This window comes from Engystomops pustulosus, chromosome 7 (assembly GCF_040894005.1).
Source record: "Engystomops pustulosus chromosome 7, aEngPut4.maternal, whole genome shotgun sequence".
Taxonomy (NCBI): Eukaryota; Metazoa; Chordata; class Amphibia; order Anura; family Leptodactylidae; genus Engystomops; species Engystomops pustulosus.
In genome coordinates, this window is record NC_092417.1 from 25,869,478 (window position 1) to 25,883,007 (window position 13,530).

Sequence of the window (13,530 nt, forward strand, 5' to 3'; positions counted from 1 at the left end):
GTTTAGGGGACTTTAACTTTATTTAATTAATTCTTTTTATTAAAAAATGTTTTTATTAAATGTTTTTAACTCTTTTTTATGACTTTTACAGGTAATCTTGAACAAGCGATCCACTGATCGCTTGTTCAAGCTATTCTTCACCTTACACAGTGTAATACAGATGTATACTGCGCATGCTCACTGTGTTACAGCCGGGTCCTGCCAGAAGGCACGGACACGGCTCCCGGAAGGAGGATCACGCAGCCCCGGGCAGTGGCAGAACTCTTGCAGTCACCAGTTACCAGATTACAAGTACAGTATTCAAGTGAATCATTTTATTAACTTGCTTACAAATCATCTGGAATTAAATTGGAATTGAAGATCGTATGTATAAAAAATATTTAAAATTTTACAACATATCAACCAAATCATTATTTCTTTACAGAATAGCTTTTCTTTTTAGAATTTATTCTGTTTAGCATTGAGTATATTTCGTGTAGTGCCATTGCTTGTTACATTGAAGTTTTGGTTGGATTAATGCATCTCCCTTTATCTCAAAATGTAAAGATCTCCAGTTTATTACATTTCCAGTATAATCATTGGTCATCACTTTCTGAATGTCTCCTGGTGACAGGACATAATCCCACATATGAATATCAGTTAGTTCACCTACAAAGCTGTCGCTCTTATTAAATCCTCCCCCAAATTCATCTTGCTCTTGTCCAACAATAATACTGATTTTTGTGTTGATAGAAAACCCTTTATTTGACACCTTCCTAGGGTACAGTTTGCCATTGACCCAAAGTTGAATTATACCACTTGTCGAGTCCCAGGTCACACATGTATGTTTCCACTCTATAACTTCTGGATCGGTTATGATTTGGTTTGATTCATCGTTTATATAGACATAATAATAATTTGGTGGTGAGCTGAAGATGAGAAATGCGTTATGCACCGATGGGTTAGACATGGCTAGGGAAAATAGACCATGCTTGCGGGAAATTTCTGTGTAGGACCTCAGGCAAACAGAAACCTTCTGAAGTGCTGACTTTACTGCAGGTTTTAAGACCACATGTGCGGTGGAGGTTTCTCTTGGAAAAAGAAAGACTTGGTTCCCCATATCTGTACAACAAGCAAATATACAGTCATTTTAGACAATAAAATTGTAATTTTAAAAACAACGAAACACAGTCAAAGATAAAGTTGCATCAAACTCACAACTGACTTTTAACATTTTAAGTTACAGAAAAATTTTATTTTGGTTAATATTGTCGTTAGAGATAAGTAAAGTGATTTCAATGAAGTGGAATTTGATACGAAGTTTAGCACGTTGATTTGTTACAAATAATGTTGAGGACTTTCATTATAAGTTTGGGATAGAGACCAAGGCCAGGTTCGCTTTTACTCTCCCCTGCGGTTAATGCCTGTGATTGGTGCTTTTACCGATTGCAAGCATTAACTCTTTATAGGATGCTGGTATAATTTCCAGCAGCATTTTAAGTGGCGATGACCACGCACTGGCTCTAACCTGCCAGGATTGTTGATCCACCAGTGACTTTGCAACCAAAACCCATTCTTGAACAGGATTTTAAAAATCGGGCAAATTGGCAAATTTTAATGTTTCTGCTCATCACCAGTCACAAATTCAAATTTTAGAGCAATTTATGATAACAAATTTCTAGAATGGTGATTTAGAAGCAACAGAACGCAGAAATGGAAATCCAGGGGACACATCATATGTCTTGACATGCTGATAACTCAAATCCGATAAAATTGCTTGGCACCGTGCTGTTCCCACCATTATCTTGATGACCAATCATAGGGAAAGAAGCTGTGTGCATTGACTTAGCAGGCTATAGGGACTTTTTAGTGAAACAAGTGTGGACCTTTTAGAGTTGACAGTGTAATTGATCAATTAAAGGAGGATCCAGAGACTCAAGACAAGGGGAGTCATTTACTAAGGGCCCGATTCGCGTTTTCCCGACGTGTTACCCGAATATTTCCGATTTCCGCCGATTGTACCTGAATTGCCCCGGGATTTTGGCGCACGCGATCGGATTGTGGCGCATCGGCGCCGGTATGCGTGCGATGGAAATTGTGGGGCGTGGCCGAACGAAAACCCGACATATTTGGAAAAACCGCCGCATTTAAAAACCGAAAATGTGTCGCTTGGGAAGCGCTTACCTTCACTTGGTCCAGCTCGGTGTATTCCGGCACGTTGAGATGCTTTCCAGCGCAGCAGCGCCACCTGGTGGACGTCGGAGGAACTACCTTCATAAATCCCGTCCAGACCCGAATCCAGCGCAGAGAACGCGCCGCTGGATCGTGAATCCAGTAAGTAAATCTGCCCCAAGGTGTTCATTCCTGCTGACGCTGTTTGCATACCATATAAAAACCTTGAATGCAGAGTTCTGTACCCTGTTTATTTAGCTTGTTAAAGTTTGGGGTTACATCACCTGTCTGCAAACTAAAATACTTGATAGAAGTCTTAATGGGACCTGTTTCAGGCTTCTGAGCTTGAGAGTCACAACTACAATTATCTTTCAGTATCTGGTCCCAAGAAAGCTGGGTGGTTCATTCTGGAGTTCAGTGCTGGTCTCAGCTCTGGATTGAGAGATGCAGGGGTCTAGCTATTCAGGTGCTGGGGTGGCACACTAAAAACTAAATAAAAGTGTAATACCCAGTTTTCTGAGTGATGGTTATTAGAGATGAGCGAGTATTCTCGTCTGAGCTTGATGCTCGTTCGAGTATTAGGGTACTCAAAACGGCTCGTTGCTAGGACGAGTATCTCGTCGGCTCGAGATCGAGCATTTAATTAACGAAACACAGTGAAGAACAGTGAAGAATACAATGAAAACAGTGAACACAGGATCATTTAAGTGAAGAACACAGTGAAGAACATATTGAAAGAACACAGTGAAGAACATATTGAAAGAACACAGTGAAGAACACATTGCAGATGTTCCGTACATCTGCTAACTTATCCAAAGACACGCATGCCGAACGGTGTTCTTCGCAATAGTATGTGAAGAACAATATGTGTGAAGAACACATTGCAGATGTAGTCCAATCCCAGGACGGTTTTACCATGTTTTTTTCGTCATCCTCTGGCAAAGGTTTATCCGGGCTCGGTGCAATCCATGACTCACATCCCCTGTGTCCAGGTGAGCTTACTTTTTGTTACCTTATCATGTAATATACTATAGATAGTTGTACATGGAAACAGAGTCACAGGAAATTCTTGATGGTTCAGAGTTTGACTGGTTATGCTTCGGTTTGTGATGGCATGACTACAGAATTTAAATATTTACATTTAATTTTAATGTTGATTTTCTTTGATCAACAATAAATGTGTTCATGGAAAAATAAGACGTCCCATGAAAATAAGACCGAGTGCCCCTTCGGAAGCAAAAATTAAGATAAGACACTGGGGCAGATTTACTTACCCGGTCCATTTGCGATCCAATGGTGCATTATATGTGGAGGATTCGGGTCTTCCGGCGATTCACTAAGGTAGTGCGCCCGATGTCCACCAGGTGTCGCTGCTGCGCTGAAGTCCGTCGGAGTTCACCAAGCTATGCTGGGTGCAGGTAAGCGCGTATCAAGCGACACTTTTTTTGTTTTAAATACGGCGGTTTTTCCAAATCCGTCGGGCCATGCCACCCTATTTCCGTCACGAGCATGCCGGCACCGTTGCGCCACAATCCGATCACGTGCGCCAAAAACCCGGGGCTATAGACTATACTGTACCTTGTTGTGCTTGAGATCTCATGAGTACCACCAATGCCAGGGCGAGTAACATCATCCACCTAAGAAGTAACATTTCTATAATTATTTATCTGATTATTAAACAGTTGAATTGATGTATAAATATTTAACTCCTTACCGATGTGTGACATATCTGTACTGTATATGTGGTGTGTGACATATCACTCTCCATACATGGTGGAGATTTGCTACATATTGCAGCAAACACCCACCGGTACCACCCGGCACCGATCGTGGGTGTCAACCCTACAAATGCCTCTGGCAAAGCCTCTGGAGGCAGTTAAATCCCAATGCCGCCATATTGGATTTGATATTGAATTTGATTGTGGAAAATAAAAAAAGTTATAGCTTTTTGAAGGTGGGGAGTGAAAAATTAAAATGCATATTGAAATGATCGCCACTGCGATCTTCATGACGTTGAGTACAATTACACTATGACGTTCCCCATGGTGGCAAAGGTGGCAAAGGGTTAAAGTCATAGGGGCAGATTTACTTACCCGGTCCATTCGCGATCCAGCGGCGCTTTCTCTGCGGGGGATTCGGGTCCGGCCGGGATTCACTAAGGTAGTTCCTCCGCCGTCCACCAGGTGGCGCTGCTGCGCTGAAGTTCCCAGGAGGCGCGCTGTAATGCCCTGAAATTCACCAGCCAATACTTAATGAAGGTGAGTGTAATTTTCGCGACACATTTTTAAAAAAAAATGCGGCGGTTTTTCCGAATCCGCCGGGTTTTCGTTCGGCCACGCCCCCCGATTTCTGTCGCGTGCATGCCGGCACCGATGCGGCAAAATCCGATCATGTGCGCCAAAAACCCGGGGCAATACAGGGAAAATCGGCGTAAATCGGAAATATTCGGGTAACACGTCGGGAAAACGCGAATCGGGCCCTTAGTAAATGACCCCCATAGATTTAAAGGAAATCAGGGATTGTAAACCAAACACACTTACATGCTGGTGTGTGTCCACTCTGGCAGGATCTGCTATTTTTTTTAGCTTCTAGTGCTTTAATGCTTCTAATGCAGGGATACCAAATTTGTATAGGTTTTGTGATGTTCTCATACATTTACAAAAATTAAAACCTCCTGCACAAAAATTTTTTTTTTTGCCATCTTCTGACGCTAATAACCTTTTGTTGTACAGAGCTGTGAGTAGTGTAATTTTTTTCAAATTTTAATGAAGTTTTCAATGCTACCATTTTTAGGACTGTAAAGCCTTTTGATCACTTTTTATTGAATTTTTTTATATTTTTCAAAATGGCAAAAAAGTGCTATTTTCCGTTACCAAGTTAAACGCAGTGAATAAACGTAATTATATTAGATAGATCAGGCAGTGGGTGCACCCGTGCTCCGCTGTGCTGCCCTGCTCCTCCTCGCCTGTACTCACCTCACCGGTTCCTGGCTCCTTCGGTGCCGTCTCGGTCCCGTCGAGGCGGCGCTCCTGCTTCTGGCCAAGGCTGCACGTGTTCCTGCTCACTAAGGCACGCACGCTCGCCTCTTCAAGAATTTAAAGGGTTCAGCGTCCTCCTTATTACCGCTGGCATCCCGGCTCTGCTATATAGCCTTGCAACGCCCAGCATCCCCTGCCAGAACTTCAGGTCATTCTACTGGAGTGAAAGCCTTCCTGAGCGTTTCCAGACGCCTCTGTGTTCCTGTGGTGTTCCCGTGTTCCTGTGGTGTTCCCGTGTTCCGGTACTCCTGTGGAGGTCCCGTACTCCTGTGGCGGTCCTGTACTCCTGTGGCTGCCCTGTACTCCTGTGGCGGTCCTGTAATCCTGTGGTGGTCCTGTAATCCTGTGGTGGTCCGGTTATCCTGTGACTGTCCGGTTATCCTTTGGCAGTCTGGTTTCCTGCAGCGGTCCGTTTATCTTGTGGCAGTCCAGTATCCTAGTGGTCTTCTGAGGTCCTGCCAGCCGTCCATCTGAGGTCCTGCCAGCCGTCCATCCAAGGTCCAGCCAGCCGTCCATCCGAGGTCCTGCCAGCTGTCCTTCTGAGGTCCTGCCAGCCGTCCTTTCCGAGGTCCTGCCAGCCGTCCTTCCGAGGTCCTGCCAGCCGTCCTTCCGAGGTCCTGCCAGCCGTCCTTCCGAGGTCCTGCCTTCCCATGGTCCTGCCATCTTTATCTCCCGCGGTGGTCCAGGGAGTCCACAAGACTTTTGTCCCAAGGGACTATTCCCCGAGACCGTGACATTAACTTGTTTATTATTTTTACAGTTTATTTATATTATATGACTTCTAGGGAAAGGGGGGTAATTTTAAATTTTAGGGTTTTTTTCATATAATATTTTTTAACCTTTTTATTTATTTTTTTACTAGTTTTCAGACCACCTAGGGTACAACCCTAGGTTGTCTGATTGATCCTACCATTTACTGCTATACTACAGCATGGCAGTATATGGGGATTTTCTTCTTCATTCTTTGCAATGTGCGAATCTCACATTGTAATGAAAAGGTTAAAACGAGACAGAAGACCAGAGGCTGTCATGGCAACTGATCGCCACCCCCGGATAATGTCAACGGGGGAAGCGGCAATCTTCACTTTATGAAGCCGCCTGCAGCTTTGCTGGACTGGTTTACACCTGTGTTAACACCTGTGCAGCCAACACTTACTGGCTATGGAGAGGACTCGTCCAGTGAGCCCTCTCTATTCACCCGCATCCAATGCTTCGGTAAGTGGTTAAAAATGCCTGATTCTGAATCATTTCAATACTTTATATATCTTTCATGTACATTATGTGGTTACTTGCACACATCATGTGGTGAGTCCCAGGGAGGGGCAGCTGCAGCCTCAGTGCGCCTGTGTCTCCTCATGTATTCTCCCTCTACACCACACCATTCCCCACTCCTTCCCTGCTCAATGTGCATGTTAGGAAGTGGGGAGGGTAAGGGAGCTACATGAGTAAGGAAGAGAGGAGACTGACACAGGCTACAGCTGCCCCCTCCCTCCCAAGGGACCCACCTCATGCCGCTGGCAGGGAGCCAGGTAACATGAATAAACTTATATAACCTACTAAAATGATTCAAAATGCTGATAATGGCATTTTTTTTAAATCAGCATAAAATAAAATCACATACTAGATGAAAGGTTCTCATTTCCACATTGAGGACCAACCATCGCGTCTACTGTACTTATCATTAACAATATGAAAATAACACAATTACAATATTAAAGAGATACTCAAAGTGTGTGGCAGTAAAAATTGTTGGTTCCACCATATTTTTTAGACATTAAAGTATTTAAAATGTATTTAATTTTTTAATTAGTATTGACATAGCAATATGCAGAAATATATAAACTGTGTGAGAAAATATAATATAAAAGTAGGACTATCTTGTATATATATATATATATATATATATATACAGGCAGTCCCCGGGTTATATACAAGATAGGTTCTGTAGGTTTGTTCTTAAGTTGAGTTTGTATGTAAGACGGAACAGTATGCTTTATTATTGTAACCCCCAGTCAAAATTTTTTTGGTCTCTGTGACAATTGGATTTTAAAAATGTTGGATTGTCATAAGAACCAGGAGTAATAATAAATCTTAATTACAGGCACCATTGATAACTGTTAAAGCTGTTTATTGTAGTCTAGGGCTAAAGTACAGTAAATTACAAAAATCCAGAGGTCCGTTTGTAACTAGGGGTCGTATGTAAGTCAGGTGTTCTTAAGTAGGGGACCGTCTGTATATGTATATATATATATATAATTATAGAAGTCTCTCATAAAGTCAAAATATGATAACATATAATATAGTAATCCATAATATACTTAATATTATTCAAAACAATATTCCTTAATATATGTTATGATTTCTGTGTCCAATATAATCAAAATAAGTAATATCATAAAATGACCTATTCAAATTGCCATAAAGCAATTGCACTTTATCCCATAGCACAAAAAGTTCTATAAATATATGAAAACAGTATCACACTATAACACTGTGCCCTGCAGTTTACCTCATTTTGTCCAGGTTAATGTCTTTTTTTTTCCTGTACCCCTTAAACTTCTTCTAGAGCTTATGATTTAAAGTTAGTATCCACACCTTATATACTTTAGACCTACAGTTGGCCCATATTTGCAAAATGTTGCAATCACGTTTACCAGAAATATCCTTGCAGCTGAAAAAATAAAGTTGCACTCACCTGTATATAGATAAGATTTTATCTGCTCTTTCATCCTTAACCCCTTATGGACCCAGACTGTTTTGGCCTTCAGAACCTTGTGTTTATGCAATGTGCTATTACTGTACACACAATTTTTTTTCACGTAAGTAGGTTTGTTTTGTGCTAGATTTTTTTAATATAATTTTTAGTCTATATTTTATCAATCCTTGCTGAAAAAAAAGCATAACTCAGTATGATTCTATTCTTTTTAATATTTTTACTACTGACCTTGTAGAGGGTTCACAATGTATAGTTTGAATATTTGCAGATGATACTAAGCTCTGTAAAGTAATTAATGCAGAGGTTGATATCATAGCATTACATAGGGATTTGTGGAAGCTGGAGCAATGGACTAAGAAATGCCTGGTGAGGTTTAATGAAGATAAATGCAATGCACTTGGCCATTGGTATTGGTGAATGGTAAACTTTATTTTAGTGACCATTGACAGGCAGTTGTTAAAGGGAACCTACCACCACGATTCTACCTAGAAAGGTGGTAGGTGGATGAATGGGACGTGAAGATAGCCCTTTTTTGGGCTAATATTCACGTCCCGGCTATCTTTAACCCCTTAACGACTTGGCCTTTTTTAGTTTTTTCACTTCCATTTTTCACTCACCAACTTCAAAAATCGATAACTTTTTAATTTTTCCACATAAAGAGCTATGTTATGGCTTATTTTCTGTGTAAAAAATTGCACTTCATAGTGACGCTATTTAATATTCCATGGCATGTACTGGGAAGCGGGAAAAAAATTCCAAATGCAGTGAAAGTGGTGAAAAACCCCATTTGCGACGTTTTCTTGTGGGCTTGGATTTTACAGCTTTCCCTCTGTGTCCCAAATGACATGTCTACTTTATTCTTTGGGTCGGTACGATCACGTGGATACCAAATTTGTATAGGTTTTATAATGTTTTCATAGTTTAAAAAAATTAAAACCTCGTGTACAAAATATTTTTTTTTATTTTGCCATCTTTTGGTGCCAATAACTTTTTCATACTTTAATGTACGGAGCTGTGGGTAGTGTCATTTTTTGCGAATTTTGAGGGCGTTTTCATTGCTATAATTTTTGGGACTGTGCGACCTTTTGATCACTTTTTATGATTTTTTAAATATTTTTCAAAATGGCAAAAAAATGCCATTTTCGACTTTGGACGCTATTTTCCGTTACGGGGTTAAACGCAGTGAAAAACTGTTATTATATTTTGATAGATCAGGCATTTTCGGATGCGGCGATACCTAATGTGTTTATGATTTTTACTGTTTATTTATATTTATATCAGTTCTAGGGAAAGGGGGGTGATTTGAATTTTTAGGTTTTTTATTATATATATTTTTTTTAAAATTTTTTTTACTTTTACTATTTTTCAGACTCCCTAGGGTACTCTAACCCTAGGTTTTCTGATTGATTCTATCATATACTGCCATACTACTGTAATTAGCACATTGTAATGCATGGGTTAAAACGAAGTTGCCTCGGGTATTCGGAACACCCGAGGCTACCATGGCGACGGATCGCCGATCCCCGTGACGCCGACGGCAATCGAGGTGAAAACACCCGCAATCGGTGCTAGCACCGATCGCGGGTGTTACTGGTATGCCTTTGCTGCAATATGCAGCAAAGACTTACCGGCTATGGAGAGGGCTCGGCGCGCACAGGGAAGGGGTTAAGAAAACTTTAATCGGGGCATATGTAAATTTTTTTAAGCGGCTACTGGGGCGTGGAGTAGCCGGACATGAGGCTACACATCGCGGCTACTTCACGCCCCAGTAGCTTCTTTTCTCCTCCTACCATTTCATCTTCTGGCACAGCTCCTCGTAGCTGCACATCCTCGTCCGAGTACCCGGCATCTGCGCATGCGCAGTAGCTCTGGCCTCAGGCCTGCGTTCTGCACTTGTGCAGAACGCCGGGTATTTGGAAGAGGGTGCGCAGCTACGAGGAGCTGCGCGCCGAAGATGCAATGGTAGGCGGAGAAAAGAGGCTACTGGGGCGTGGAGTAGCCGCGACATGTAGCCTCATGTCCGGCTACTTCATGCCCCAGTAGCCGCTTAAAAAAATTTACATATCCCCCTATTAAAGTTTTCTTAAAGATAGCCGGGACGTGAGGATTAGCCCAAAAAAGGGCTCTCCTCACGTCCCATTCATCCACCTACCACCCGATCTACCTATAGGTAGAATCGTGGTGGTAGGTGCCCTTTAATAGAGCAAATAAAATTATGGGATCAAGAGAGGAACAGATTCACATGATAAGGACATAGTTTTGCCCTTGTGTACTGTGTACAGTTTGGGCACCAGTGTTTAAAAAGATCATAGAAGAACTAGAACGCAACTAAGATTGCTAGGGGAATGGGGGGGATTAGAATACAATGACAGATTACAAAATTTGGGATTATTCAGTTTAGAAAAAAGACGACTGATGGGAGACCTCATTACAATGTACAAATACCTGAACAGGCAGTACAAGGATCTCTCCAAAGATCTTTTTATAACTACGCTTGTAACCAGGACTAGGGGACATCCTCTACACCTAGAGGAGAGGCGATTCTACCATCACCATAGACAGGGGACATCCTCTACACCTAGAGGAGAGGCGATTCTACCATCACCATAGACAGGGGACATCCTCTACACCTAGAGGAGAGGAGGTTCTACCATCACCATAGACAGGGCACATCCTCTACACCTAGAGGAGAGCAGGTTCTACCATCACCATAGACAGGGGGACATCCTCTACACCTAGAGGAGAGGCGATTCTACCATCACCATAGACAGGGGGAATCCTAAACGCCTAGAGGAGAGGAGGTTCTACCATCACCATAGACAGGGCACATCCTCTACACCTAGAGGAGAGGAGGTTCTACCATCACCATAGACAGGGGCATCCTCTACACCTAGAGGAGAGGCAGTTCTACCATCACCATAGACAGGGGGCATCCTCTACACCTAGAGGAGAGGAGGTTCTACCATCACCATAGACAGGGCACATCCTCTACACCTAGAGGAGAGGAGGTTCTACCATCACCATAGACAGGGGGACATCCTCTACACCTAGAGGAGAGGCGATTCTACCATCACCATAGACAGGGGGAATCCTAAACGCCTAGAGGAGAGGAGGTTCTACCATCACCATTGACAGGGGACATCCTCTACACCTAGAGGAGAGGAGGTTCAACCATCACCATAGAAAGGGGGCATCCTCTACACCAAGAGGAGAGGATGTTCTACCATCACCATAGAAAGGGGAGACCTCTACATCTAGAAGAGAGGCGGTTCTACCATCACTATAGACAGGGGGCATCCTCTATACCTAGAGGAGAGGTGGTTCTACCATCACCATAGAAAGTGATTCTTTATCTTAAGAGCAATGAGACTATGGAATTCTCTGTCGCAGGAGGTTTTTATGATGGACTCCTTGTACATGTTCAAGAGTGGGTTAGATATTTTATTCTTAAAGGTTGGACTTGATGGATTTGCATCTTTTTACAACCTTATATAATGTGATACTATGATCCGCACTGGTTGGTCCCGTGTCACCCTCTTTGCTCACTTCTTTGTACCCCCCCCCCATGTGCTCACTCTTGTATTCCTCTCTTGCGCTTGCTCCTGTGCCCTACCATTGTGCTTACTTCTATGTGTCATTTTTCTTAGCCAATTTATTTATATAAAAATATAAGGGGGAACCAAACATTTCCAAACTGGCTATTAAGTTGCAGGGATGTCACGGGGATAGAAATAATCTCCTGCTGTACCATGCCATGTCAAGCTTCTCCTAACCCCTTAACGACTTGGCCCTTTTTAGTTTTTTCACTTGCATTTTTCACTCCCCACCTTCAAAAATCTATAACTTTTTTATTTTTCCACATTATTTTTTGCATAACAAATTTTACTTTATAGTGACGGTATTTAATATTCCATGCCGTGTACTGGGAAGCGGAAAAAAAATCCAAATGCTGTGAAAATGATGAAAAACCGCATTTGCAACATTTTCTTGTGGGCTTGGATTTTACAGCTTTCACTGTGCACCCCAAATAACATGTCTACTTTATACTTTGGGTCGGTGCGATTATGGGGATAACAAATTTGTATAGGTTTTCATACATTTACAAATATTAAAACCTCCTGTACAATTTTTTTTTTAAATGATGCAATCTTCTGGCGCCAATAACTTTTTCATACTTCAGTGTACGGAGCTGTGGTTGGTGTCATTTTTTGAGACTTTTGATGGTGTTTTCATTGGTATAAATTTTAGGACTGTGCAATTTTTGATCACTTTTTATTGATTTTTTTTATATTTTTCAAATTGTTAAAAAAGTGCCATTTTCGACTTTGGGTGCTATTTTCCGCCACGGGGTAAAACGCAGTGAAAAACCCTTATTATATTTTGATAGATCGGGCATTTTTGGACGCGGCGATACCTAATGTGTTTATGATTTTTACTGTTTATTTATATTTATATCAGTTTTAGGGAAAGGGGGGTGATTTAAATTTTTATTTTTTTCTATTATAATTTTGTTTTTAAACTTTTTTTTAGTTTAACCCTAGGGTGTCTGTATGATCCTATCATATACTGCCATAAAAAAGTATGGTAGTATATGTGGTTTTCCTCCCCATTCATTACAATGGGGCAGATTTACTTACCCGGCCCATTCGCGATCCAGCGGCACCTTCTCTGCGGTGGATTCGGGTCCGGCCGGGATTCACTATGGCAGTTCCTCCGCCGTCCACCAGGTGGCGCTGCTGCGCTGAAGAGCATCGGAACGCACTTGAATACACCGAGGCCGGCTGAGTGAAGGTAAGTGCAAGCTCCGCGACACATTTTCCGTTTTTAAATGCGTCGGTTTTAACGAATACATCGGATTTGCGTTCGGCCACGCCCCCGATTTCCGTTGTGCGCATGCCGGCGCTGATGCGCCACAATCCGATCGCGTGCGCCAAAATCCCAGGGGCAATTCAGGGGAAATCGGCGCAAATCGGAATTGTTCGGGTAACCCGTCGGGAAAAAACGAATCAGGCCCTTAGTAAATGACCCCCAAGGGCTCCTCTCCCCGATGACGTCATGGCGGGCGACGATCCACGTCAAGATGGCGGCGCCCATGCGACGCCATCTTTTTAAGGTGTAGTAACCCTTGGTGTAGTAACCCACCTAATCCTTTGGATGGTGCTCTTATACTTGGAAATATTATATATTAGCATCTAAGGCTTTTATAATACCTCCAACACGCCAATGAATGTGGTCTAGAAAATCATGGGTAACCAAGATCCTTTGCCAATTTCCATAGTTTTACTTAAAGTTATATTTATATAAAAATACGTGATCACAGTTTTTACTTTAATATATGATAAATCTAACCAAGGCGTAGTGCCATACATTGTACAGCAACTGTGTTTTGTATTGCAGCTCAGCCACATTCCCTGTGTGCTGGGCCTGAGCTGAAAACGGGTCACATGAAGAATGTATGAAACTTCACTCAACTATGAAGCAGGAGCGGCACTGGCATGACCCCCTTTAAATGAGTATCCAATATATGTCCACTGTTTAGCCAAAAATAATTGGTTTGGCCGTTACATTATTTACTAATATTTTGTTACTGTATATATTCTATGTGGAAAAGAGTTAACATAAAGG

At 42.1% G+C, this 13,530-nt stretch overlaps 1 protein-coding gene across 1 annotated transcript in view; it reads right to left on the minus strand.

Moving 5' to 3' along the window:
* Positions 1–13,530, minus strand: part of LOC140068710 (butyrophilin subfamily 2 member A2-like) — a 37,971-nt gene continuing 24,441 nt past the window's right edge. The window contains exons 9-10 of the mRNA XM_072114105.1: positions 3,730–3,788; positions 1–1,101 (exon numbers count right to left, since the gene is read on the minus strand). Of these exons, the coding sequence (XP_071970206.1) occupies positions 455–1,101; positions 3,730–3,788 (706 nt within the window). The 3' untranslated portion in view covers positions 1–454. The remainder of the gene's footprint in view (positions 1,102–3,729; positions 3,789–13,530) is intronic.